This window comes from Falco naumanni, chromosome Z, assembly GCF_017639655.2.
Source record: "Falco naumanni isolate bFalNau1 chromosome Z, bFalNau1.pat, whole genome shotgun sequence".
Lineage (NCBI taxonomy): Eukaryota > Metazoa > Chordata > Aves > Falconiformes > Falconidae > Falco > Falco naumanni.
In genome coordinates this window covers 48,833,008-48,860,968 of record NC_054080.1, presented here as the reverse complement: position 1 = coordinate 48,860,968, position 27,961 = coordinate 48,833,008, and the positions used below count along the sequence as shown (strand labels likewise).

The following is a 27,961-nucleotide window of genomic DNA, read 5'->3' as shown; positions in this document are numbered from 1 at the left end:
TTGACTTGGGGAAGAGTAATTTATTGCCAATTGTAAATAGTGAGAACAAAGACAAAACTAAAAACACCTTTGGCCCACCCCTCACTTCTTCCTAGGCTCAACTTCACCCATTCCTGACTATTCTGCCTCCTCCCTCCCCAAGCAGTCCAGGGTGGGGAGGGAATGGGGGATGCAGACAGTTCATAAGCCATCATCTCTGCTGCTTGTTCCGCTTCACACTGGTCCCCTGTGCCAGCATGGGATCCCTCCCATGGGATATAGTCCTCCATGAACTGGTCCAGCATGGTTCCTTCTCATGGGCTGCAGCTCTTAAGAACTGCTGTAGCATGGGTCCTTTCCATGGGGTACAGTCCATCTGGAAGAGGCTGCTCCAGTGTGGGTTCCTCATGGGCCACAGTTCCTGCCAGGATCTTGCTCCTGTGTGGGCTCTCCATGGGCTGCAGCTTCTTTTAGGACACATCCATCTGCTGCAGTGTGATTATCTTGTCTGGTGTGGTCCTCGGTGGGCTGCAGAGAGACAGCCCGCTTCACCATGGTCTTCTCCATGAGCTGCAGGGAAATCTGCTGCAGTGTCTGGAGCACCTCCTCTTCTCCTTCCCCACTGACCTTGGTATCTGCAGAGCTATTTCTCTTACATGTTTCTTCTTCTCTCTCACCACTGCTGTGTAGCATTTTTTACCTTTTCTTAAAATACATTTTCACAGAGGTGCCATCAGCTTGGCCGTTTGGCTCAGCAGTGCCCCGCGGTGCGGTGGCTCTATTTTGGAGCTGGCTGCAAGCAGTTGTGTCTGGCATGGGGGAAGCCCCTGGCTTCTCATAGAGGCCATCCCTGCAGCTTCCCCAGTGCCAAAGCCTTGCCTTGTAGACACAATACAATATCGTAGGTCATGTTTCCTCCTACACGGTATGTTAGCTCCAGGCAGTTTGATGACAAACACATTAGATTGAATTTCCCAGGGGGAAAACATCCATGTTTCACCTTCAGCATTTTGTACAGTGGTTTGATGTGGACTGGTCTTATTCTGGCTCTATTCTTTAAAGCTGTCATCCTATTCAGCTGCTCTGTACTTTTTTCGTGTTGTCCACACTTGTCACTCTCATCATTTTGGGTCAGGCATAAGTCCAAGGTGGAAGTACTTCTGTTTCTCTAATATCGTTCCGAATTCCTACCTCTGTTTGCAGCGCTTTCAAAAGAAAAAAACAAAACCCGGGGCTGACCCATACTATTGTATGCCTGACCTTGTTGCTTATGTTTGCAAATACTCCAGTGGTCACAATAGTCTGCAGGCATTGTCTGCCACATATGTTAAATAAATAGAAGTCACAGTAGGTGACCTTTCTTAACAATTGAGTTCAGCTTCACTCTTTCCTTATACCCTTTCCTCTTATGCTGCATGTTTAGAAAGTCATACAGGCAAAGAGCCTCTTCATGTTGTCTTAGTGTTCATTTTCGCTTAAAATATTACCTTCCCTCCAACTAGTATCTTTCTTCCCTCTCCCCCCCGTTTTCAGTCAAGCTCAAAAAAATAGCCTCACTTCTCTCCTCCACTTGCTTGAATTCAAATGCAGGTGATAATTGATACGGATGAAAGATCAGAAAAGCCCTTGCCAGCCTCTAAGCAGTTACCTGTACATTTTTGCCTGTACAGTCCACTAGGTTGCTGTCCCTGTTCTTCATTCTCAACTTTTGGAGAGACTGTGTTATAGCTGCATTCTCATAGATAGTTCTACAGAAGTATGAGGAGCTGTTGACAAACTTGAGTAAAATGGCTAGAGTTTTGCGCGTGGCTTTTGACAGTCATTCACTTCCCTTTAAAGAACAATATTTATTTGGCCTGCCTACATCAGACTTTGCATATCTGTCTGCTGTTCTCCATGGAAGAAGATCATTGTGGGGAGAGATTCTTAATCTCTGCCAGACAAATTTTTACTTCGGACCCTTAAATGTCCCCTTGAATACCTAGTAGATGAGTGCCTTACCTTTGTGGTTTCACTGCATTTTCTGGAATCTTGTTTGGAAAAGTGAAGGTTAGGCCAGAATGTGAGGGATCCTTGGTGAATGCCTGCGGCTAATTGGTATGTGACTGTCACAGATTGCAAAGTATACAGCTTCTGCTTCTTGAGAGATTTCAGTTCTAGCCAATTTATCATTTATATATATAAGGCCTAATATAAAATAATCTTCTAGATTAAATGGTATTGTCATTACTAAATATCTGTTGGTAATGAGGCAAGAATTAACACCAAAATGAAGGTTGTTAGTGTGATTGTGAGTGGAGGTACTTTACAGTTTTTTTCAGAGTTCTCTAATATATCTTCGAAAAAATATATTCATTTTCAAAATACTTGCTCTTTGAAGTTAAAACTTTTCAAAAGTAACTAGTTATTTTAAGCTGCTTCATTTTTAAGGGGCATTAGACAGTCCTGCCTTTTCTGAAAATTCTATACAGCCACATAATGTGCATGCAGACAGAAGGTTTGCATTGAAATTTGTCTTATTTCTTTTTAACCTGTGATATGCAGCAACCCAATGGGAACATATTTCTTGTTTCCAAACAAAATACCAACTTAGTTTCTTTTCTTTTTGATGTTGCCTGTTCCTAGGTGTACCTTCCTTTCAGAGAAGAGGTTCTGGATGATAAAGCACATACCTAAATCAAAACACAAAACGGTATAAGAACAAGGGAGTAGAGTCCAAAGTGTCTTCAGTTCATTTAGAAGGAACAGTATAAGCCTTCATCTGGCAACCTTGCGCAGTTCCTTCCATACACTTAAGAACAGAATGCTGCATCAACGTGAGATCCATCAAATTAGTGTTAAAGCCAATGTTAGAATGAAGACTTGGCTGTAATGCAGCCTAATTCAGTTCACATTTTTCAGAAGTATTTTGTTGAGAAGGAGGGGCTCTATTTGCATGCAGGTTTTGGGGTGGGCTCTTTTTCTCACCCCCTTGGATAATCAAACCGTACAAGTCTTAATTTAGATACAACTTGTCATACCAGTTAGGAGGATGAGTCAGGAGGGCTTGCACAGCATGAGAGTATGATCAAATGGGAGTTGATATTTTTAGAAAAAAAAATAAGGCAAACTTCAGTAAGAAGCTGTAAAACCAGGATCACTGAAGCAATTTTTTGTATTTTTATTTTGTAATTTTATGCCTCACACATTGTCTCTTGCAAATTCAATTATATGTATTTGGAAGACATAGGAAACTGAAACAGCTGGTGATGATTTCAGCTACACTGATTTGGGTTTTTTGTTGCCATAGGCATCCCAGTTGTGTTGAGACCCAGCTTTCTGGAATATGAGATACTTACCTACAAAGAGCACTAGCAGGTACATTTTCAGAACATAGGGGAAGTAGATTGAGAAGGTGAATGGAAATGGTAGCTTGATGGAGTATGTGCCAAAAGATTCAAAATAAGGCAGTGATACACAGATTGCAAATGCTGTAAAATAACATGGTAAATCTTTAATCAAAAGGAGATGGAAGATCATCAAAAAGCTTCATGTAAAAGTCAGCTTAAAGACACAGATAGGTATATTATATGCTGAATTTAACATGTCATTTGTATGCATATGCACATGTTTTCTACTTGAGTTCAGTTTTGTAGGTATGAGGTGCTAATTGCTGTTAATACTAGAATTAGCTGGAGTTTCCTATTCAATAATAAGTTCTGTCACTGCTTTCAATACAGTCTTGGTGGGCACGCTTCCTGGTGTAATATGATAAGCTGCTAAGTATGGCCTCAGTGGGAGTGAAGGTACCTTTGGGACTTCATGTCTAATGTGGTCATTCTGGAATGGGTGAATCCGTGTGTCTTCTGTGGGGGTATTTTCCTGCTTTACCCAGAAAAATGAACATTTTCCCATACAGTTAAAAAAAAAACACCAAAAAAAAAAACAAAAACAAAAAAAAACCAAACACCAAAACAAACACCAACACCCCCCAAAAAAGAAAAACAAACCAAGAAAAAACCCAAACAAAAAACCAAGAGAGCTCTGGTTCAGGAAAAAAGTATGGAAAAGGAAAAGGTAGGTGACGTGCAGGGTAATATGAGAGTACATAAACATTTACGACTACTTTGGGAACACAAAAAGAAATACCTTAAACATAGTTGACAATTGAACTGAACAGACTTTGCTGAAGAAGGTTAAGGAAACAATTCATTGGTACCTTTCCCATCTCCTTACCTTTAGCCAGAACTGAAAGGGGATAGAGCGGGATGCACAGTGAGAAGTTGAGCCATGTCAGTGGTAGGTAGTATATTCCCATCCTTGCTAACATGTCGTAAGTGTACCTGCAGCAAGAGGAACAGCAGAGGGACTGAGCTTTTGTCTTTCAAGAGAAATTGTTGGAAAATCCAAGGGAATAGCAGAAGAGCTTGGAGCTGCCTGTCTGAGAAAATTTCAGTGCCATACTGCAACAGTTTTGTTCAGGCTGTAATTGATGTCTGAAAGTAGATGGTTCATTGTTTCAGAAGGGCTGTCTGTGGTGCTACCCTAGAAGAGGCAGGCAGAAATACAGCCCTCTAGCCAGAAGACTTTATCAGAAACCAGCAGGATTTCATATTGGGCCATCAGAAAATGGATTTCAGATAGGGATGCTACAACTGAGGAGGGCAGGCAGAATGTGACTTGTTTGGGACTGAGAAAATACTGATTTATGACAGCTGTACTAGCTAAACCACTGCTTGAGGAGGCTAAACAGCAAGGTAATCGCAGGTACTTAACCTTCTGTAATATGGCTGCCCCTCCCCTGGACCTCAGAATGGGTAGTAGATGCAAAAAAAAGCAGTTGCATTCCAGTGTATTGCAGTGTTTTATTCTTACTGTGGCTGTTACTGTTGCTCGCTGGGAGACCAGAGTGCCTACAACTTCAGTCTCCAAGGGTGAGCTAATCCTACCTAGTTTGACCTAAAAGTGGTATGGCAGCTTTCCAGACAGTGGAGAAACAGGTCTGATCGCATTTTTCGTCAGCTGAAAGGCTTTTTGCCCTGTGGTCTTGCTGGAGATACGAAAATAAGGATTTTTAAGCCAATGTTAGCCAGAACTGTTTCTGACAGGTGGGACCAGCATTAAACAAATTTTCTGTATTCCCTTCTTATTAACTCATTTGATTAATATTGCATCATACCTGGACTGTAGAAGTCTTGATAGGCTATAAATGTACCATCTTCTCTCAAGTTCACCCTCTGCAACCTCAGGATTGTCTCCGTTTTTTTATTAGTATTGCTCTTAAGGCATAATCTCAACCCAGTACAAAAAGGAAATAGCTACTCCTTCTTTGTATACCTTCTTGGGTTGTTTATGGTGTAAGCAAGAAAGATCAGTTGCAGAAAACCTTGCAGAATTTGCTGTCAGTGTGTCATTAGCCATAGTGCACAGGATATTTATATCCCTGAAGAACTTGTAATACTTCAAGAGCAGTCGGCTAAGGAATGGGATAGATTCCTGTACACTTAGAGGTGTGGCTGCTTCTTTGAGATGCTAGGACGTGGCACAGATACCAGGTAAGAATTGTAAATCTGTATGAGTTGTGTTACACATTATTATTTGAATTGGTCGTTTGCTGCTATAGACCACAGTATCTTACCTATTAACAGCTGCTGTTATTGATGCAATGCTGGACTGTGTTCTTTAGCAATGATAGAAAATAGGACTATTAAGCACTGACAGGACTTTACAGCCAATATTGTTAACAATTTTGGCCTTTCTCCAATGGCACAGAACCCTTTCATTTGAGATGAGGTTCTACTGTTTTAGCTTTACAAACTTCAAAAAGAAATGGGATGGAGCAACAGTGCAAATAATTAAAACAAGTAGCAGTTTATTAACACATGTAGTACGAATACTCTGAAGCTGACTTAAAATCTTTATCAATCCTACCTGACATTTACTTTTCCAGGTCTCTTATAGCATACATTTCCTTTCTGCCTAAATCCATATTTCCCAGTCAGTCCCCAAAGAATTTAATTTAAAATAGCAGAAAGCTATTTTAGCAGAAAGAAAAATTATAAAGGAAAAATTTTTGCTCCCATACAGAGCTTGTCATGAGGGCTATGCCTTGTTAAAATGCTTCTTGATTCCATATGTCTTCCCTGCTCTAAGTTTACAAAATGAGGTCCATAGAGATTTCAGTTACATTTGAGAAATGTTACTGACTTAGATATCAATGCAAAAGTCAGTAATGTTGAATTTTCACCGTTACACTTTTACCACAGGGAGATACTGGTAACCTTCCAGCACTGAAAATTTTTGAGATAAAAATCCCGAGTTGTATTCCTATCCATTTTGCCTCACATGGGTTGTCCCTGTGGTGTGACACATCAGAATTCTCAGTCTCTTCAGCAGGATCTTTTGGCTTTTTGGAAAGCACAGTGCAGTTAACCCAGAATTTCTGTCTCAGTAAGAATTTCTGCTGGTGCTGCCTTACTGTAAGTCGCTTTGCCTCTCAACTATGTGGGTTTTTGTAAAAATCAGTAAGTAGCTGTCCTGGCTTTGGCTGGGATAGAGTTAATTTTCTTCTTGGTAGCTGGTACAGAGCTGTATTTTGGATTTAGTATGAGAATTAAGTTTGCTAACACACTGATGTTTTAGTTGTTGCTAAGTAGTGCTTATTCTAAGTCAGTGACATTCCAGTCTCCCATGCTCTGCCCGTGAGCAGGTGCACAAGAAGCCAGGGGGGGACACAGCCAGGACAGCTGACCCCAACTAGCCAAAGGGGCAATTCCGTGCCATAGAACGTCACAGTCAGTACATCAAGTGGGGGGAGTTGGCCTAGGGCTGCCGATCGCTGCTGGGGGACTGGCTGGGCATCGGTCAGCGGGTGGTGAGCGGTTCTGTTGTGTGTCACTTGTATTTTTCACCTTTGGGTTTTATTCTTCTCTCCCTCTCTCTCCTTTTCATTACAATTTGTTACTATATTCTATTTTGTTTCAATCATTACATTGTTCTTATCTCAACCCATGACTTCCTTTTTCCCAATTGTCCTCCCTGTCCCTTGAGGCAGGGGGGGGGGGGCGGGTAGGGGGGTGGCAAGGGAGTGAGTGAATGGCTGTGTGATACTTAGTTGCTGGCAGGGGTTAAACCATGACAGTAGCTTACAAGGTCCAAGGTTTTATTTAAAATGGATAATATGTTTTTCTACCAATTTCAAAATAATGAATTGAGCCTGCAGCACAAGGGGAGTGGGGTTCTGCTCCCAAGAACGACCCATTTTCCCTTCATGTTTTCACTATTGAGTCCTTACCTGACCACATCTAGGATATTCCAAAGGAAAAATAAAACACACACAATGTATTTCCCTTGAACTTCTTCCTGACTGTTAATCACGACAAACAAAACAATTATTCTCTCGGTGATCTGAAAAGAAAAAAGAATAGTGAATTCAGGTAGTACCTTCTATAGCTCTCATTTATGTGCCATTTTGGCAAAATACGAGGCCACAGGTGAATTCAGTTTGCTTTACACAAATGCTACAGTGAACTTTTTGCTTCTTGCACAGCTTCTGTTCAAGACCTCATTTGCCTCCAGCTTGGGAAACTGGAAACTTGGTTGCAGCATCACAGATCTGCTATGGTAAGGGTGGAGGTTTGCTTGCCAACAGGGACAACTTGGGTTTGTAGCCCAGGAAACCAGTGAATAAGCTGGCTGAGGTCATGGGAGCAAGGACGTCTCCCACTGTGGCCTGGTGCCTGGAGGGCTGGCAGGGCTAAGCTTCCTTCCTTGTAGGCTGCATGTGGGGGGATACAGAGGGCCCTTGGGTGGGTGGTGTAATGGGCAGTACTAATCTCATAATTGCAGCTCCACATTCCATAGCTCAAAGATCTGCATCCCAGGGGATCTGTGTCCTGTACGATTTGCAGAAACGAGGAGAAAAAGCAGGATTTCATATTTTTCTGTCCTTTTTCCTGTCTAGGAGAAGTGGCTTTGAGCTTGTAGTGAATGTGAATTATTGCCGTAATATTTATGTCATAACATATTTCTAGTGGTTGAACCTTATCCAACGCACAAGGTATGCCTTCACAAATTAAAAGATATCAAAGTGGATTAAACAGGCAGTGTCTCCCTTCAAAAAATACTTTGGCAGTATTAAAGCTCATGAAATTAAAAACAAGTGTGTCTTTGCAGCTTTCTTGGACAAGTTTCTTATCAGTATCCATGCCTTGCCCTGTAAAATAAATAGTATTCAGTATTGCCAACAGTTGCTTGTGAAACTCTTCCCGGAATGATACCGGTTTACTCTGATTTATACTCTTATTTTAAAAGTGTTGAAGGAGAAAATATGCATGTATTCAGTTGGTATGAATCAGTATAGCTTTATTGGTTTTTTTTTTATACCCACTGCCATCTCTTCCATAAGGTACCATAGGTTTAATGCTTTTATGATGTTTTACAAAGATGTCAAATCAGTGAAAAGTCATGAAATGAAAATAGGTTACCATGGTGGGTTTTACAAATGCACACTTCTTCACTTGTTTCCCCCTTCCTTTTACTTCTGCTTTAAACAGATAAGAACTTGCCTCTCAGCAGGTTTGTGCAGTAGTTTTGCCACGTAATGTTTATGAGTTCTTGCATGGAACATTGTGGCTACAGACCTTTTTTTTTCAAACCCCATCTGTCAGATAAAGCAGCCACCAGTTCACTGTTCAGCAAAATTACATGAGAGCAATTTTTCATACAGAAAGACAGCATGTCCATCCCCTAAGTTTCTGGTTCCTCATCTTTAAAAGCACTGAGGGGCCACAACAAATAAAAATGGTTTCGTCACCTCTCACCCTGCCCTGACTCTAATCTTGTGCTGCTGATCCCATTGGTCCCTAACTGAGGGATTGATTTCTACGAAGGTCAGATGTTAACAGACTTCTCTATAGATGGGCCACAAAACAGAGAGTGAGCTGTAGTAAGTCCTGTGTTGGTATGGTGATGCTGAGGAACCTGCCAAGAAGATGGGGGAATTGGAAGTACTGATGCAGGATCTGAAACCAGATAGAACAGAGATAGGAGAAGCATGGTGGGATAACCATCACAAGAGGGAAATCAAAACAAAGGTAGAAGCAATGTGAACATTGAAAGGGATTGTGTGCTGGAGAGAATAAATAAAATAAAACAATTTTAACTCAGGTTCTGTTGAAGGGTGTTAAAGGAGTGCAGCATTGGTGGTGTGGGCATTTTGTTACCAACTCTGAAATCAGACTGAGATGTGGGGAGAGAGTTCTGCAATGTTGTTAATAGGAGAGGGATTTCAGGGAATGCTACAGGCAATTGTCTCGCCTGTAGACCAAAGGTTTAGCATGATAATGAAAAGATGGACATGTTTTCAGAGGTGAGGGCTGGCATATTTTCCAAACAGTCACTTCATCTTCAAGAGGCAGCTGGTGGAAAAGTGCCAGAAAAAATCATGGGTCAAGTGTTCAGGAGCTGAATCCATTTCAGTGAGATAGAAGGATAAGCAGTAGGTAGGTAGCTGCCATCCCCAACTTCAAAAGGATGAGCACTGGCCGATGAGATGGAGTGGCTAGAGACCCACAACTCAGCCTCATGGTCTGGGAGCGGAAGAGTGGGTTTCTGTTGCTCTGCAGAGCACAGGCAGATGCATAAGATGCAGTGAGTATCACCCAGCTGGGGCTCAGTGGATCTTCTCCATCAGGAGAGCACCAGAGATGCTCAGCCTCACTAATTGCAGGTGTTGGAAGTCAGTAATCAGACTGTGTGAAGTAGGTTAATCACCTGCAGGAGCAAGGGACCAGACCGACACAGAGCAGGTCCCCTGTAGGTCATCTTTTCCTCTTAGGCTGCAGTCTCAGCCAGCAAGCAACGGGATGCACAATGCAGCCGTCAGAGGCCAAGACTGAAAAGTGCCTGTGGCCTTGCTCTGGAGAACATCTTCAGGGCAGGACACAAGCCTGGCTGCTCAGGGCAATTGTGGTGTCCTCGTGGGAACAGACAGTGTCATCCTACCTCTTCTCTGTGTGAATCAGGAGGTTGCCTGCCTGTTCGCCTTTATTCCCCAAGACATTGTGCTCTTTCCTTCCGTAGCACTCTCACCTTCAGGTAATCCACACAAATCGAAGGTAGGTGCAGGGGTTAGTCAGAGGCTGGGGACCTTCTCAGCAAGTGGCCAGGCAGGGTGTTACTGAAGAACAGATACCAGTAAATGTCCATTGATATATTGTGCCCCTAACACATATAGGGGTCTGTATATATATATACACACACATACATGTATGCATACATATACATGTATGTATACACACATACATATATATACACAGATAGATAAAAAGGATGTGCTGCTGCTCAGCCACATCTTTTTTCTTCTATGGATCATCTGTCCTTCCATGAATGAAAATACGGTATTCTCTGTTGCTGCTGTCTTGCTTAAAAGCAAAACTAGAAGCCCCGTGTTTTCATGTTCATAAAAAGGAAGTATAGGCTGACACCTCACAAAAGATAAACACAGAGGTTTCATTTTTCATTCCTTCTTGTTCTTTGTATTAAAATCAAACTGGAATTTCCTTCCTCTCCCAGCACGGGGGCTCTCACAGGACACAGCAGGTTCTGTAGAATGGCATAAAATTCCGCAAGGCAGCCTGGGCATTTGAAGCAAGTAAGTGAAACAGACCAAATTAGACTGACTGAGGTTAGGGCAGGAGCAGGCAGCACATTCACTTCCATTTTTTAATAACCGTGACTGTGCAGTATCATACTTGATACCTGAAACCGTTACGTAGCTCCTCTATTTAGTGGATGTTTAAAAAAAAAAGTAAGAAAAGTGCTACTTAATATTTAGATTAAATTAAAAATTAATGGTTTTATCACAAAGTCATGGTACATTGCTGCTATTCTGGTAAATCCAATCCTGTTTGCACAGGATGAAGATCTGGTCATGTGTTCGCAAAAATGCCAGTCTTTCTTACATCTTCCCTACTCTCTTGCTAAAGTACCAGTCCCGTCAGCCTTTACTCTCTGGCCATACAACTTAAATGTCATTATCCTCTGTTCTGGCAGCTGCAATGAAATGTGACATGTTCTCCTGTCCTCTCAATCACTGAAGCTGCAAGTACCCTGACAGACAGTCCTTTGCATCAACTTTGTGACCTTCCTTGTCTTCCCTTCCTCCAAAGCATCCATCACACAGGACTCATCTTTCTTTCATCCTGTGACTTGGCCTTGGCCACCCAACCCTTCTCAGGTGCTTGGCAGACTGAGACTTTGTCCCTTAGTGGAGCCATTCTGAATGGGTTTTTCCAGAAAACACCTCTGAGTTTGTTGTTCCACTAACTGTAATGTGTATCTCAAAGTGTTCCTTGTAAATGCTACTAAACCATGATAAATGGGATGTTAGTCAGAAATCCTGCATTCAAGCTCTGCTTAAATCTTGTCTCTGCTCTAATCGCCTACACAACAACCAGCCAACACAGGGGTGCTCTCACAACTTGTTTTATTCAAGGTGAGAGCCACCTGTTCTCTCACCCTGGAGGTCACCTGAGATGAACCTCACAGTGGGTACGCATGTGCATGGCCTCAGGGATGCACCTCAGGTTATGTTTTAAGCTTATAGTCACAACAGGGGTGGGGACGCAGAACAGGGCAGCCACTGTGCAATCACTGCAGTGCTCTGTGCAGTAGTCCAGTAGGCTGCAGTAAGGTGAGCATCCCTGACCGTCTTTTCCCCAGTTCATTGTGGAAAATACATGTGGGTTTTGTTTTGGTTTTGGGTTTTTTTTTTCCTAAAAGGCGGGGATCAAATTGTGGCAAGGCACATGGGAGTGCTGTTGGCACACAACTGCTTAACCTGCACTCTCACAATAAAAGCAGGGCAACCCAAGTGAAAGCAGAGTCTATACCAAAGAGTTTGTACATCTTGTTTGCACAGCATGAGTCTACTGATAACATCAGGGCAAGAGAGTTGTGTTTGCAGTGAGAGAACACTTGGGGAAAGAACCAAGTAAGGATCCAAAGCTATCTTTCTTGTGAGGCAAACATTTGGAGTCACAGTGCCTTATCCTTCCCTGACCCACCTTCTCACGCTGCCTGGAGAGCACTGCAGTAATTGCACTGCCCAAGAAAAGCCACGGTTTTCTTGCTTAGAATATCCATTTCATATCTAGTGTCTTTTGTGGCAGCACAGAGCAGTGTTTGTGCAGGCTTCCTGATCTCTGCTTCTGTAAGCCTGGGTAGGAAGGGAACAGACGATGTCAGGGCTGGGGAATGTGTAAACTCTGCCAGGACAAGCCTTGCTTTAATGACTCTTAGCATTAGCAGGCTGCTCTTCTCTCCAAGAGATGACGTGAGATTTGTTACATGACACGTTGGATAGAAGACTTCCTCCCTGCCCCCCCAGATTAGTATAAAAACATGTAGATTTAGGCAGGGAAAAAACAGTTAATTGCATTTTGATTCATTTGCTACCGTGCTTGGCAGCATAAGAACAGAGATCTGTATTAGTCAATTTCTAATGAAGGTTGAAAAAGAGGAACATTTTCAACACATGCAATGTCATTTGACAAAAATGGGCTATCCAGAAAACTAAAAACATAACTAACTACTCTTAGTCTTCTACCTTCTGACTGCTGAGAGCAATACCAGTTTCACCATTATTCAAATAATAAGGATTGGAAAGGTTTGAAGATAAACTCAAGTCAAAATTTTTACTTTTCCCAATGCATTAATACCAAAACCTGAGATTTACTCCCAACAGAAAACAAGAGTGTATTAAGAAAAATATCAGAGAATTATCTTGTTTTCTGCTATAGCGCTTGATCTTGTGGCTGATTTTCTGCCTACAGCTGAACATACGCCCTGTAAACCCTCTAAGAGTGTCAGAACCTCTGGATGTTGCCACAGTTTGTCCACGTCTGGGTTTGAGAGGGCGGGGACCCTTACAGCAAAAATATGACAATTCTCCTTTCTTTCCCCTCCCAGCATTAATAATTCTTCAGTCCCTCAATTTCTCTTTCTTAATTTTTTTTCCTTCCACATGTCATGTCTGCCAGCAAACCCTGTTTCAGGAGGTTTGATGTGCTGGTGGATTTCTCATTGCCATCCCTTTGGTAACCCACAAAATCTTGTCTTATGCTTGTCTCCAAAATAAATATACACTTGTCAGTGAGGAAATGGCATGGAAAATAATTAGCTACTGAAACATAGGCTCTAAAATGCTGTCTTCTGGCTGTAAACAAGTTGGCTGTGGAGGTGGTATCCTCAGCTGCCTATGGCACCCTAGAAATGGGGGCTGCCACATTTCTGCAGATGTCCACTCCTCTGGACGTCTTCCAGGTCCCTGCTGTTGTGGGCTGGGCATGGGGCACTCACTACTTAGTTTGACTCAAAAAGACAAAAGTTGAGAGCGGCTCTTTCCCAGCCCGGCTCTGAGGGCTGAAGACCTGCAGTTAGCAAACCATTAGTGGGCCAGGTTGCCTGAGGAAGGGTGCAGGTGGACCATTCAGGATAGTTCAACCTGGGCTTGTCCCCAGGGACAGCCGTGTCTGAAATGTGTCGGTCCTGGGAGGAGGGTGTTGAGAAATGGACTTACCTGCAAAAACCTGGGGAAGAGGCGGCTTTTATCAATGCCAGTGAGGATGTGTAGGATCTCCAATATAGATAACAACTGGCAAAGGCGCATTACAAGTCCTATGGAGTAAAATGTGTCGGCCAATGAATCTACAGGCAAAGCAAAGAGGAAAATTAAGAGGTGGTTATAGAGTAAAAGTCTGGACCAACTACTGGGTTTGCTCTTGCCTTGTCACCACCGGAGATGACAAGAAATAAAGTTCATGCTGCACCAAAATTTTGGGTAGGAGAAGCAAAGCTTCGAGGCAGGGAGGAGGCAGTCCACTCTGTGTGTATGGCTCTGGCACAGGCGTGGGAAGCTGGGAAAAGAATGGGATCCGCTATGCTTGATGCATCAGGGACCAACATGCAGAATATGTTGGTTTAGAGATATCACTTTAGGATATTTGTAAATATGAGGAAACGTTGAGGAAATGTATGAGGAATACCTAAACATGAGAAGATGTTGATTTCCTGCCTGTATCTGTACCCATGGCACTTCCCAAAACAAGTAGACCACAAAGCAGCTATTTTATCTACCTACAGCTCTCCACCATTATAAATAATTTTAAATTTCCAGTCACTAGTTTTCTATTTTTGTGTTATAAACCCAGGCAACAGAAAGAGTAACATGTAATGTTTTTGGAGATAGTCATGTGCAATAACCACAAATATATTCTCTTTTAGTGGCTAATAAGATTAGTGTTCACTGTAATGACTGGACCTGGTCACATTTGGGTCTACGTCTAAGTCAAACGTTACTAGCATGCTGCTGAACATTAAAGCTCATTAGCAAAATAAGAGCTTCATTCCTGATGTTACACAGGCAGAATGTAGGTACTAGTAATTTTTTTCATCCTGTTTCATGGAAGAAACAGTGTTTTTCCAGTTGAAAATACAGCCCCTTATATTGAACATACACCTAAATCCTTACTTCATCTATTTGATGTGTCTGTGTGTCATTGCCTCTTAAGATGTTTAAGGAGAATATAGAAGGAATCCTACCTTTTCCAAATGTCATGAACCTGATGATCATATTTGTAAATATCCAGGAATGTCCACAGAATTGCATTAAGTCATACACAAAGAGGTAGGTGTTCATGGTAAAGCTGTGAAGGATAAAGTGGATAAAGCAAACTGTGTGACTTACTACAACATTCAAACTTTTTGAACTGTAGAAACTGAACCCTCTTTGGATATACTAGTAAATCAAAGGAAAACAGCTGAAACATAAACAGGTCAGTGAAAACCGTCTGTGTCTGTTAGTGGTCACAGAATGGTATTCTCCCTACTGGGTCAAAGGCTCCGTTGTTGGTATACCTAGATTATGCCTAGAAAAATTTTCTGAGTTTCCACCAGTGATTAGGGTGATTTGTGGCCATACAGTGAAACTTATGCCTCCAGAGAAAAAAGTAGCCCGACAAAGACACTCCATTGAGTGCTGGCGTCAAGCCTGAGCCCCTTGGCTTGGCTCTGCCTTCACAGTGTGACCAGACTTAAGGGACAGCTGGGGTCCCACCTGCCGCAACCCTGCTGAGGGCCTCGGACTCCAGCAGACACCAGCCTCAGGATTTCTGCATCTGGGTGAGCTTTATCTTGTTCTTCCCAGAAGACATACCTCTAGCATGCTCTGAAGACAGCTTAAAGTACAATGCAAAGAATTTGCAGTGTCTCCAGCAGACAGCATAGTGTTTATAAAAATGTAGCTGAAGAAATGGGAAAGCAAGCCACAGTTCAGTCTGCTTTTATTTGATGCAGCCTGAAGGATGGATATCTGTCTTTCCCTTTTTTAACCAACTTGCTCTACAGATTTTCCAGATGAACATTAAACTGGGGTCTTTGCCTTTCTGTAAAGCCTGTGTGTTTCAAGTTGCATTTAATAAAGTGAACCTTCTCCTGTTGGAGCAGACTAACTTCTGTAGCTATTCTAACCCGATTGTCATAGGTAATCTGACTTTTTGCAAAACTTCATAGGCTCTGGAGTTATTTAATTTCCCTTTCCTATAAATGTATTTACTTCTGACTTATTCTGGAGAGAGAGGCTTACTTGTCCACCACCTATGAAAAGGATTGTTTACCTTCTGGGCAAATGAATTTACTAATTTTGTACTAGAATTTATCTCCTGTGTTCAACTAATTTCCTGTCCCCAAAAGTAGTAAGATCTATTTAAGCTGCGCCTTGATCCAGTGTGTTCATGCAATGTGTCTCTGCCATCAAACTTCATTTCATTTGTATCTGTATACTAACAAACACAGTGATTTTCTGTGTTGAGAAATACCTATACCCAATAAATGCATATACTTCATTTCCAGCATTGGACCAAGACAGTAAATAACAATATACACATCTGTAAACTGATCTAGATAAAATGTTCTTTTAAATTTTTAATCTAAGTATATCCTAGGGAGGTCATAGAAAATTACATTCTTCCTTTCTTCCTGTTACACAGGATGGCAGCTATTCATATAAACATTTCTGTAAGAACAGAAAGATTTATTGGCTTAATTTACCTTCCAAGAGACTTAAGTGTCCCATGAAAATATGACGTATGAGGGCCCAGGCAAAGGACTGTATTCCCTGAACACTCCTTTTGGGACAGGTATGATAGAGAATTGAACTAAAATTCACTAAGGTCTATAAATATTGACCCCAAATCCCATCCGTTTTGTTACTGAATGACACTTTGTATGCTCTTGTGGTAAGAAAAAAAGATGACTCACCGTACATTACAAAAAGGGAAAAAAATCAACATTCTGATTTAAGAAACAACCTTATTACTGGATGGATAGGAATTACTGTAGTGGGTATGAAAGTTACAGGAACAGTTGTAAAAATCTTGAGCCAGCACCACCACCAGTCTCTTTGGTCTGGTATTGCCACGTGGGCTTTGCATGGGGTGCAAGATGAGCATATGGTTTCTCTCCTTCTCAAGTTTAGTTTGCTACATCTGTCTCTCATCCTGAGAACTTGTCTTCCAGTGATCTGGGCTTATTTTCTAAACTTTTCCTCCATTGGCTGGCTAGGAAATTGTTGTTTTTACAATTCTTAAGCTGCTTAATCTTGCCTAAATGGGGCGTAACCAAGAAATATTTGTAAACACGGCTTCATGCTAGTGTTTTGGCAATATGGCAATACATATACACACTGTAGGCATTTATGGAGAGCCCCATGTTCACAATGAAGAGTAGAGATGTGCTGGTGGACAGCATGCAGATGTTACCTGGAGAACTGATCCCAGCCCCAGTGCTGCGAGCAGTACAGCTGCCTCATTTGGTGATGCTCTCCGCTGTGTGAAGGAACAGCCCTGATGTCAAAGTGGGTTTTCATCCTGCGTCAGTCCCTGCACAAAAGATACCTATGACTAAACAGAAGACTTCGACAGAAGCGAAGTAATCTGCAGAGAATAAAAGACAATTTCAGTGTAATTGAAGGAAACTGAAATGTAACATCTCTAATATCTTTCTTATCCAAAGGCTGATGTCTTTACCTAGATAACCAGGAGGAGACTGAGGATAACTTATTTTACTGTTCTAGCAGTTTTTTGTCACAACACAGAATTCAGTCATCTGTTTCTATTTGAAAAGTCACTGGCAGAAGAATCAGGCTTTCATTACATTACCTGCTCCCCTCAGTTCACAGCAGGTATCATTCCACATTCAGCTCGCAGAGCCTGCTTCTGCGGCACCCTTGCAGGTAACAGGCTGACTAGCAATCCACCGTGTAGCTGTTCAGTTCCTGAGCCTGCCCCAGACTTGCTGGCTGACCTTACAAACCTCACTTGGCCTCCCTGGTGCCTGGCTTGTAAAATGGGCTTGCTGCTGCATTTGTTCCGTGTGGTGTGATGTGCTTTAACACTTTCAAGTTGCTTTCATGTGAAGGCACTGGGGGAGCACTGCACGTTTCAGTACTCTGCCTGCATTGATGACCAGAGGAAGAAAGAGATGTGGGTCCTGCAGCAGTGCTGTTTTATTTGCCAGGTCCACATGACTTACTGTGGCTGATACTATAAGCAATACATTGAAGTGCTAGGGACGCATGCATCATATTTAGGATCACCCTTGTGCAATGGAAAACTTTATCTGCTTTCCTTCTGGGATTAAAACCTAGGAAACTAGACAGAACCTAAGGCCACTCAGAATTAGCACACACAGCAGCATGCTCCCAAACATCCTGTTTTCCCTTTTATTCACCAGCAGAGATTTTACCAGTGATAAAGTTTTAGCTTGCAAAGCCTGACATACTTCCACAGTTGTATTTTATTATTTTCAGCGTGAAGGTCTTCAGTGTGTCTCTGTGGTAGCTGTCATCTGAGGTAAGTACAGAGGTAGGTGCCCTCAGTGTCTGAAGGGTGGTCAGGACTGTGTCCCACTTGAGCTAAGGTGACGGCACAGCAGCGGCACCCAGCTCGGGGCAGCCCTTGTCTGGCTGGGTGTCCCAGGATGAAGGCCACACTCCGGTCTTTCTCAGGGGGGTCCCACCCAGGTCTGCATGAACCGGGCAATTCCCTGCCTTCAGCGCTGTTGCACTCTGCTGCCTCTCCGTGCGCTCATGCTGGTTGGCCACACATGAGGAAGCAAGCCTTGCACTGAAACCAGAGAGCGATGTTCCTTTTTTCTCTCTCTCTCTCTCTCTTTTTTTTTTTTTTTTTTTTTTTTTTTTTTTTTTCTGCAGGAAAGGTCTGCTAGAAAAGCCCCTCTGCTGACATGGTTTCCTTTCAAGTCATACTGGTCTGATTCCTACACCCTCACCCTCCCAGCCCTGTGACAAGCTGCAGGAAGAATGCTGCCGAGAACCAGCACAAAAAATGTACTTTTCTCTCACAGGCGTATCCCGCCCCCCTTTTTTTTTCCATTCCTTTTCCCGTTTGAGCCATCTAGATCACCTGCGCTCAAGAGGTATTACCTGTTGCAGGGGTCGGATTGCTGCTGCTGCTCCTGATCTTTCTCCTTTTTTCTTTCTACAGCTGCAACAGCTGTTCGGAGGAGATCACCCCTCCTCTTCCCTCTTCCCCCACCCCACAACGTCACCACATGTAGCACTACGCAGGAACGGCGCTGCACTTCCCGAGAAAGGAGTTCCTAACCCCAAATATTTGCACTCCGTTTGCCCTGCTCGTTACCCTGCCTAGCCTAGCCAAGCTTAGCCTAACCTGTCCTAACGTAGCCTGAACTGGTTTCTTGCTGTCGTACTAGTAAACCAGTCTCTAAATCCCACTGACTTTATCTCTTAACCCAGACCAATATTTCAAAGTATTGCTGGAGAGGAGAAATGCAAAATTAAAAATTTGTTTTTCTTTTCAGTTTCAGTCATCAGCACTACAACAATGCTAGCGATGCAAGCCAAGGATAAGGAAGGCTGGGAACATGGCATAAAAGGAGCAATTTACATTATTTCAGATAGAGGAAAGAATCTTCCACTTCTTATCTAGAAATGTCTCTTTATTCATGCCTCTGTGAAATACGGGCTCTACTGGCAGAGGAAATGTATGTGTGCATCCTAGTTTACTTCTACCCTTAAGTGTCTGGAGTATCTCTGCATAAATCAGATGAAGAAGAATGCCGTAACATGTTGTAAACTGCCTTCTCTCAATAAACACGTTTTCCCACTGGCACTCATGTTGAAAGCACATCACATCCTACAGTGGGAGGTGAAATTTGATGCTATGACTGAAGAAGTCACCAAGGAGACAATGAACATAGGATGTTACGCATAAGTACAAAAAGTCTGGGGAATAAAATGTGCTTTACTGGATCTCATCCTTACTGTGAGTGTTGTTGAGCTCCTGGAAAGACCATAGTCACTGCCTGCGGTCTCCTGGAGAGGTGACAAATGCCTCCCTGGCAAACACAGGGGGACAGCATTTTTCCTGGTTATATCATCTTCCATCTGGGACTTTAGCAGAAGCGTCATGCAGTTATGCCTGGCTTTCCTGCTGGTGGAGCAGCTTGCTTTTACTGCTCAAATGTCATCACCTTTTTCTAGGCTAAAGAATGTATTTTCTTTCTCAGGAGGAAACAATACACCAGTCCCAAATAAAGGGTTAAACAAATGGCTACTGAAAGGTTCAGCCCATAGCTCTTGTGAAACAGCTCCCACACTGGTGCCTCTGGGAGGACCACTGGCTGACTGAGGCTGCCAGGAGTTGAGCTGATGACTGCAAGACCCAGCAGCAGGGAGAACAGCTATTTTCAAACATCAGGCCAATACGTAAAAGCAACAAAATTTCACCTAGCTTTGTCCTGTCCAAGATCCTTTTTGTGGGCAGCTGCCAAGTTAAATCTCCCACAGATGGCAAGGGCACCTGCAAGAGCTCGCGAGCTGGTTAGCAGTTCCCTTGGGTGGTCCTGGCCACCCCGTGGCACAACCTGACAGGAGGTGGGGGAGCAGCTGGGGTGGCTTGGCAGCCTGCAGCCTGCTGTGCCGTGGGACTTGCCCCATGCTGGGGCCCCTGCACTGGTGCTTGAGAGCAAAACATCCAGTGCTGAGGAGGTGGTACCCACCACTGGAGCATTCTGAGGGCTTTTCTTTGACAGCAGCCTGGCCCCGTGGACTAGGTCCCCAGTGCTCGCTGGAAAAAATGATCTCCTGGTGTGATGGCATGCAAAAGGAGTGATGTTCTCCTCCAAAAGGAATGAAGCTGGTGCACTCCAAGCCTGCCTTGTGATGAGGAGCAAGGCGTTGCAAAAATTTGCTTCAAAGGTGTACTTCTGACCTGAACTATAATACTATTATAAATACATCTATTTGAGTGGCAATGCACTGCAGTGATGGAGCCAAGGTACAGGGTTTATAAATCCGCTATTACATGGATATTCAAGTTCTTCTTTGGGAGATGTAGAATATAATGAAGCCAGTAAGTTGTAGTTGATCTGACCAATCAGACCTCATGCTAGCCCTTAGGATCCACCGTTCAGAAGAAAAATCCCTCTCTGAAATGAAAATTGTATTTCAACTTGCAGTTGAAAATGCATGTAAGGTCTCTTTAGCTGTGTGCTTTGCAGTGGTGTTTTTGTAGTGTGATGGCCTAAGGGTATGAGAAAGGAAGATCAGTAACTAGCACAAGAGGTATCAGCCTTTATTAGTCTGGATGGAAGTGGGAATGCTTCCAAGCACACAGGGTTTAGAAAAAGACTTTTATGCTTAAAACATTTAACAGTTTTGCAAGCTACAAAGACATTCAGAGGAAAGCAAATGTTAAATGACACTATTGGAACGTGTGTTAACTGGATATGGGAAGACTAGAATAGGTCCTGGGAAAAAAAATCTATCTTTTACTTTTGGAAAATAAACTTTCTTCTCAACTTCAGCTACTTCTCTTGCAGACAGACTTATGTCTAGAAATTACTTAACCAGCATCAACAAATTACCTGTATATAACTGCTAGCATCTCTTAAAACAAACTTCATGTTTGTTCAGCAGGTGTTAAACCTGAGTCTGCTGGGTTTCTCAAGATCTAAACAGATTGTAACCACATTTGTTTTCCCTGCCTCATGAGGTGGGAAAAACATGCTCTGCCTGGGCCTGGTGCTTGTGTCAGGAATCATTGCAAGGGGGTCCTTTATGCATAAATGTAACAGCAGCCCTGAAAAGTTTCAGTGTGATATAGAAAGATTCTCATTGTCTTCAAACAGTAAACACCAGGAAAAAACATATGCTCATTTTATGCACAGCTGGTTTTTTCCAAATCCTTGCTACAAAAGCAGTGTGCAGATAGATGTGCTTTAAGAAAAGAAACCATGTGTCTTAAAATTAATTTTCAATGTTCCTAACTGTTAACAGTATGTCTCCTTTCCTCTATGACTGGATTTTTTTTGGCTACCTGAATTCAAGCCCATGTTTTGGCCAGTGGTTTACACTATTTCAAGCACTGGTAAAGAACAGCTCCTAAACATGAAACACATCTCCCAGTACTGTTGACTTTAAGCTCTGGGCTGTCTGGGGGCCGTGGGACTGATGCGGTGCAGTACGGGATACTCTTTGTTTATCAATAGCAGGCAGAGTATTTGTGCAGCACTGGTCAGCGTTTGTGCCGTGTGACCAAGACTGCCACAGAGCAAAGGAAGGATGTGCAGAGGCAGCAGGGGAAGCAAAGCTATCTCCACACTGCAACCAAGTAACAGGGAAAAGAGTCAATGTTTTTTTCTGTGCCCTCAACCGGGCAAAAGAGGAAGCAGCAGCCATGCCAGCTTCAGGCTTCTCACACCCCAGCTGTGTCGTAAGTCCAGCAGAGACCCTGGCTTGCAAACAGGTACTGCCTCACCAAAGCTGGCTGGCTGGCATCATCTGGCAGGGTAAGTCGCACCACACAAAGTTCCTGCCTGCTTTAGAATGAGGAAAGGTGTACTGAGTGAGCAAGCGTTGTGCCACAGGAGTCCACCAAACAGAGGCAGAGCTGGCAGGAATTTTAGGTTTACAATTTTATCAAGTGAAAAATGGATGAAGTTTGGAAAGGCTTTTGGAGGAAAAAAGGCCTCAGCCAGTCTGTTTAGCTTTGGCCATCCATAAGTGATCTTTTGCATTTACCTTCTTTCAGCACGGTTCAACTCCAATGCAGGCAGGCTGGTGGTGTTTCCTTGCTGCTGCCCTGAAGCTGGAGCAGAACAAAAGGAAGAATCAGGGAAGTCATACAAAAGCCTCCTGGCAGCTCCTGTCCATCCAGATGTCCCAAAGTGTCACTTGGAGGAGATGTGACAGCCTTATCCTTCTTTGTCATTTCCTTGGAGTCTGTGGGAGCAGGTCATCTGGCCTCTAGATTGACCTTTGCACTCGCAACCAGCCCTACAACTCTGTAGGAATATGCTGATTTTTTGGATCTGTTGTTTCAAGCATTGGTCTCCCAAACTGCAAGATGCTGTCCCAGTCCCCAGGTAGAGGTGATCAATACCAACCTGCCAACTATGCTGTCAGCATAGGATAAAAATGTAAACCATCGTGTTTCTGTAATGCACTTTAATCCTATTTTTCATAAAACTATTTCTACATGGAAGAACTTATTTTTATGATGCAAAGGATGACTTCTTTTTATGCTGGTTATTATAACCTGGTTCTACTGTTCTTAAAGAATCTGATTCTGCTTATTCAGGGACAGCATAATCTAATTCTTTAGGGTAACAATTTTTAACAATTTACTTTTCTTATAGGTAGTGCTGTAAATACTATCACTCATTTTGCATTTAAAAAAAAATATCCTTTATCCTTTAGTACAGTCCTGTCCTTTCTTCTCATTCCCAACCAACCTTTTTTCAGTAGAGTGGGAAATTCACTGGTTTCGCTAGGGAGGCAGTGAAAGGATTAACTAAATATCAAAGATATACCTAGTTCTGAAATGAGTCATACCTCTATAGTCTGTGCCTACCAGTTCACCGCACTCAGTTTCATTGATGGTGAGATCCACAGGCCCACCAAACAGGCCACTACAATAGTAAGAAGAACTACTGCTTGATGGGCTGGGAGATTTCTCTTTTTTTAAGTGTTAGCCATCACCAAGTCACTCATAATGGAAGTTGTGATAATAACTTCTGAAATTTTCTAGGAGTTTGATGGTTTGCAAAAACAGTGACCATTACCCTGCTATGGGGGTATGGGGAGACGTGCTCTGTTTTTCTTTTTTTTTAAAAAAAAAAAGAAGAAGCAGAAAAAGAAAGAGAGAAAATGAAGGGGTTAGGATCTTGAAATACTTCTAGTGACCAGTAATCACATTCAGCACAAAGCCTTTCTAAACATATGTGAGCATCTGTGACAGGGTGTAATGCTTCTCCCAAGGACAACAGTGTGAGTTCTACTACAAGCCACAGAAGGTAAAACTACTAAAAAATTACAAGAAAAAAGATCTGTTACAGCCAATGTGAGCTTTTCCCAAAAACTGGAGATCAGGATTAAGTCCATCTCAAACCCAAAGAGACTCGAAGAGAAAGTATATTAATTAGTATATTAATTTCTTAAAAAGAGGGAAATGTTTTTAAAAATCTTTGAAGTCAAAGTCTTTTTTTTCTTTCTTTTTTTTTTAAGAAAAGCTTTCTGTTTTATATAAATATGTCTGTCAAGATATTTCCTTCCTGGGAAAATGCACCGTAACACACAGTTCTTCAGCTAAGTCCAGAGGAAGTTGTATAGGTTCTGGCCTACCAAGATAAGAAACTGGAGGAATACAGGCAACAATAAGAGTTACAGTGAGCAAACATTGTGATAACTGGTGTCCAGGGTGCAGATACTCTATTTGAAGTCTCAGTGTTTTATCTCCTTAATGTGAATTTTAACTTTGCAAATGCGTTACCATGTTTTAACAGTTATTTTGTAGAGGGGAGTATTAGAATGTTTTTACCTCCACACTTTCAAAAGCAGATTATATTATTTGCTTACAGGATTGAATTCTTCATTGCTGAAGATAACATGTGCTTTTAGAATCCTAGTTGCAAGCACCTGGACTCAAGAAGGTTGGAATTAGAAAATGAATCAACCTTAGAACCACAGAGTTGTTGAGGCTGGAAATGACCCTTAAGATCATCAAGTCCAATTGTTAACCTAGCACTGCTGAGTCCACCACTAAATCATGTCCCTAAGCTCCACATCTACATGTCTTTTAAATGCCTTGCAGCTTTTTGCAGAGAGAACTGAGGCAGGATATTAATTTCTCTGTGCTTGTCTACTCATCACTTACCATTGCTTCATCCTCTGCCCACTGAAATTAAAACAGAGGGTTGCCCGTTCACGTGAGCTGGGGATTTCAATTTTAATGTTGTACAGAGAGAAAAGGAATTAATCCAGGACACTAGTAACGGAGAGGCTAAATTGTGTTTAGAAGCAAGGAGGGCTTGGTGGTGCACTGCTGCAGTGTGGGGGCCCCATGGCAGCGCTGCAGCTGCCCTCCAGTTTGCAGAATTGTCTGTGACACCGGCGTGTTTGCTGGCTAAGAAGAAAGATTGTTCTCACTTTCCCTGTCAGTGTTTGCTCCTCTAGGAACCCTCAGCACTGAAAAAGCCCTTGCATCTTATCAGGATTTCTTGATGTCAGTAGAAGTGTGGGGAACACTGATATAAGTGACTCATCCTTGCCTGTGTGAGGATTAGTAGGAAGATTTTTGGATAATAAAAAGTACTGTCGCCTTATTGGAAAGTACCAATCTTACTTGCTTCGTTCACATTTTTTTTTTCTTTGCATTAAATTTCTAAAGCGAGGTAAATTAAATCTGCTGGTCAAAGCTGAGGACTGACACTTTCCTTTAAGATCTACTCTGTATCTTTGCCACCCTTATTTCTTGGTCTCCCCTCCTTCTCATTGCTCCCTGGAAGAAGCTAGTGCTCCTCCTCAACTAGAGAGGGGGAAAACAGTTTAAGGCCACCCCTGACAAGGGGCAGGCTGGGTTGGAGGGACAAGGACTGGAGGATGCAGCAGTCCATGGACGCTCTCTTCCCGTCAGCAGTTCTGGATCCCCTCTCCAGTCCATACCCCTCAAACCTGGTGTTGGTCAGCATGCTCCACAACAGCCACCGCTGCAGCTTCCCTATGGCTGCTCTGAAGGAGCTCATAGCTGGCTTTCCTAGCAAAAAAGGCTAATGCTGGATGATTATTTTGGAAGTTATTTCCACGGGCTTTTGTCCTGTTTTGCTTTGAAGTTTTTCTCTGTTTTGGGTTTGCTTCCCCTAATCCCTACCCCCCTGCCACAATTTAAAAATCAAGTAAAGCCAGAGCTGACAGAACAGGCCAAACCCATGGAAGAATTGCTTTGGACAGCTGTGACTTGTGAATAATTTTTTCCAGAGTAAAGCCTGGAATAAGCATTCTTCATTTTCGCTGCAGTTATTCTGAAGTTTCACAGGGGATACAAGTCCCATAAAACCACTCCAGAAAACAGGCTCTGTGCAGATGAAACCCTATCACTCTTAGTGCGGCTCCCCAGAAAGTGCAGCACAGCACATGTAATCAAGGTGCTGTGAGACTAGCTATGAGAGCAGCCACAACTGCCACTGGGACCTGTGCTGCACAGCATGGTATATGAGTCTTAAGAGAAAATCTATGATACTTTTTGTCCTACAATCTGCCCCATTATGGAAGGATTTTATTTCACCTATAATATATTTTTTATCAGAATTGGAGACTTCAGATTCACTATTTTATTTATTTCCATTTGAAAATAATGTATGTGAAAAACTGTATGTTGCTACATTTGTTTAACTTCTAGAAAGATGTTAACTGGAAGAAATGCCACAGCATTTCAGTTAGCCAAGGGCCATTGTATGCAGTTGATCTGGTAGCACAATGGTGATGAAATACAGATTACTTCAGAATGTTACAACAGCAAGGAGAAGACAGAGGATCTTCTGACTCCGGCTTTCTTCCTTTACCTTGAAGACTCTTTACCTTTCTTTAATAAGTAAAAACAAAACAGATATATTGGTCTGCTAATTTCTTTTTTCCTTTTCATTTGTTGAGCAACTATGTTTGTCCCAGGGTCCCCATCTTTAAATGGCTCTTCCAGACATTGCCTCAATGAAAATAATTTCTATTAGCTCACAGTTGGCCAAAAACTAAGTGAAATCAAATGCTGGTTTATGAGCTCCTGTCCATCACCTCTAAGTTCTTTTTGCTTCTTTCAAAAATAGTTCATTTTTCTTTCAGTTCCCTTCTGTGAACCCAGTAGCAGTTTATCGATAAGTAGCATGCTCATAAAGAGCTGAAACACTGTCTTGCCTAAAAACATGTACATTCACCTACAATTCTTACACTTGTCTATAATTTCACTTTGCCCTCTAGTGTCCATTCCGTTTTTTCCTGTACTGCAAAGCACACTGTTGACTGAAATATGCCAAAACATAATTTTATTTGGTGATGAGATGTTCAAGGATAGTTATGAACTAAAAAGAAAGCTTAATGGGATGAGAGTTTCTGAACAGTTAGTGGGCCATGAGTATATTCCCACTGCAGGCAATGAAAAAGAAAGCTGGGATCCTTCATGAGAGAGCAGCTGAAAATATTTCAAAGCTGTTTCCGAGTTTCAGTAAAAATGAGGCCATTTCAATAATGGTTTACTGCATTGCAGAAGCTACCTAGAATATCAGAACGAGAAAGGTAAGTAGGCTGAATGTGCTTTTATTGTACAGGCTTGAAGAAGTTAAAAAACAAACAAGCAGCAGAAGAAAGATTTGAAATATTCTTGCAGTGGGGCCATTTCAAATTGTTAGTTACGAAGGTCAAGAAATACACATTTGACTGCAACACTTGAGCAAGGTGTCACCGGGTGGAAAACTGGTTCAATCTGTCAGATACTTTGCTCTGTTTCTTTGGGGTTTTTTTCTGTTATTCTGGATCATGGTGAACTTGTGAGCTGGTTTTATTTCTGGTATTTCAGCTTCAGACCTGATACCCATGTCTCTCGTCACTTCTTTGGCTTCCATCCATGAGTGATAGAGAGGAGAGCATGTACACCCTGCAAAAGAGATCTGAGTCATAGATACAGTACGTGAGATCTGGTGTAGTATTGTTATTGTTCTTACCAGTCATTTTTTTGTTTAGATGTGTCTTTTTATTATCACCCCTTTAAATGTTACTCTTCTGAATGGCTGGAGATCAGGGAAAGCTTTAAAGTGGTTCTTCATTTGATGCTTAAACCAGCCTCTAGCAATTTCAGCCCTCTGGGACTATCATCATTCTCTCTTGGGAGCCACAGCCATGCTCTCTCTCCTCTGCTTCTTTATGCCAGACCCAGAAACCTGTGCCAAATGGACATCAGCCTTCATCACAGAAAACAGCCTTTCATTAGGTAACAGAGCCTGGATATAACTCTGTTTTCCCCCTTACTGACACAAAGCAAGTGACTAGGGAAAACAACCATTTGAAATGGAATTACCCAGGGACAATTTTCCAAGGGTAACATCTGGGCTTGGCCTGACTGAAATGAATGAATATTTGCCCAGTTTGTTGCAAGTTAAAGTTAAAGAACCTGATTATATTGCAATTATCACTTAAGGCTATGTGGTTTGGACGGGAAATTCATTAGAATACCAAGGGCTATATGTTTCTGTGGATCAGTTGGTGAGGGAAAGAGGCAGAAAATTTCATGCAGCGATAAAGCACAGCACTGAACAGTGATCTTTAAGATTGCAGTAGCAGGATGAATACATCCATGGGCAAGCAGGATGTGCCACAGGCAGATGTGGCTTTAGAGTACTTTTGTGTAAAGCAGTTATTTCAAAAGAGCTTGTGAAAGAAGTTAAGGTGAATCCAAAACAGAGCAGAAAGGAATAAAAGCCTTTCTCATAGATAGTTAGAGGAGGCAAAGATACTTGAATTAAAAGTGACAATGCCCATCTGAGAAGTTATTGCAGAAGCCATAGCTACTGCAAACAATATCCTAGGTAGACAAATCCTAGAATTGCTTTACCTATTTAATCAAAGCAAATGTTAGAA

General features: G+C 42.3%; 1 protein-coding gene across 4 annotated transcripts; it reads right to left on the bottom strand.

Moving 5' to 3' along the window:
* On the bottom strand, positions 1-18,540 carry HACD4 (3-hydroxyacyl-CoA dehydratase 4). Of its 4 annotated transcripts, none has more exons than XM_040578934.1 (8): positions 18,461-18,540; positions 16,779-16,898; positions 14,563-14,666; positions 13,541-13,668; positions 7,253-7,365; positions 4,195-4,301; positions 3,318-3,449; positions 1-2,651 (listed from the first exon to the last, which is right to left on the bottom strand). In XM_040578934.1, exons 2-8 carry the CDS (start codon positions 16,883-16,885, stop codon positions 2,569-2,571), a joined length of 774 nt encoding a protein of 257 aa, XP_040434868.1. In that variant the 5' UTR covers positions 16,886-16,898; positions 18,461-18,540; the 3' UTR covers positions 1-2,568. The 4 variants fall into 4 exon arrangements, with proteins under 4 accessions (XP_040434868.1, XP_040434869.1, XP_040434870.1 ...); XM_040578935.1 differs by having other exon boundaries at positions 13,541-13,638; XM_040578936.1 differs by lacking the exon at positions 16,779-16,898 and having other exon boundaries at positions 18,461-18,498.
* Positions 18,541-27,961: the final 9,421 nt, after the last annotated feature.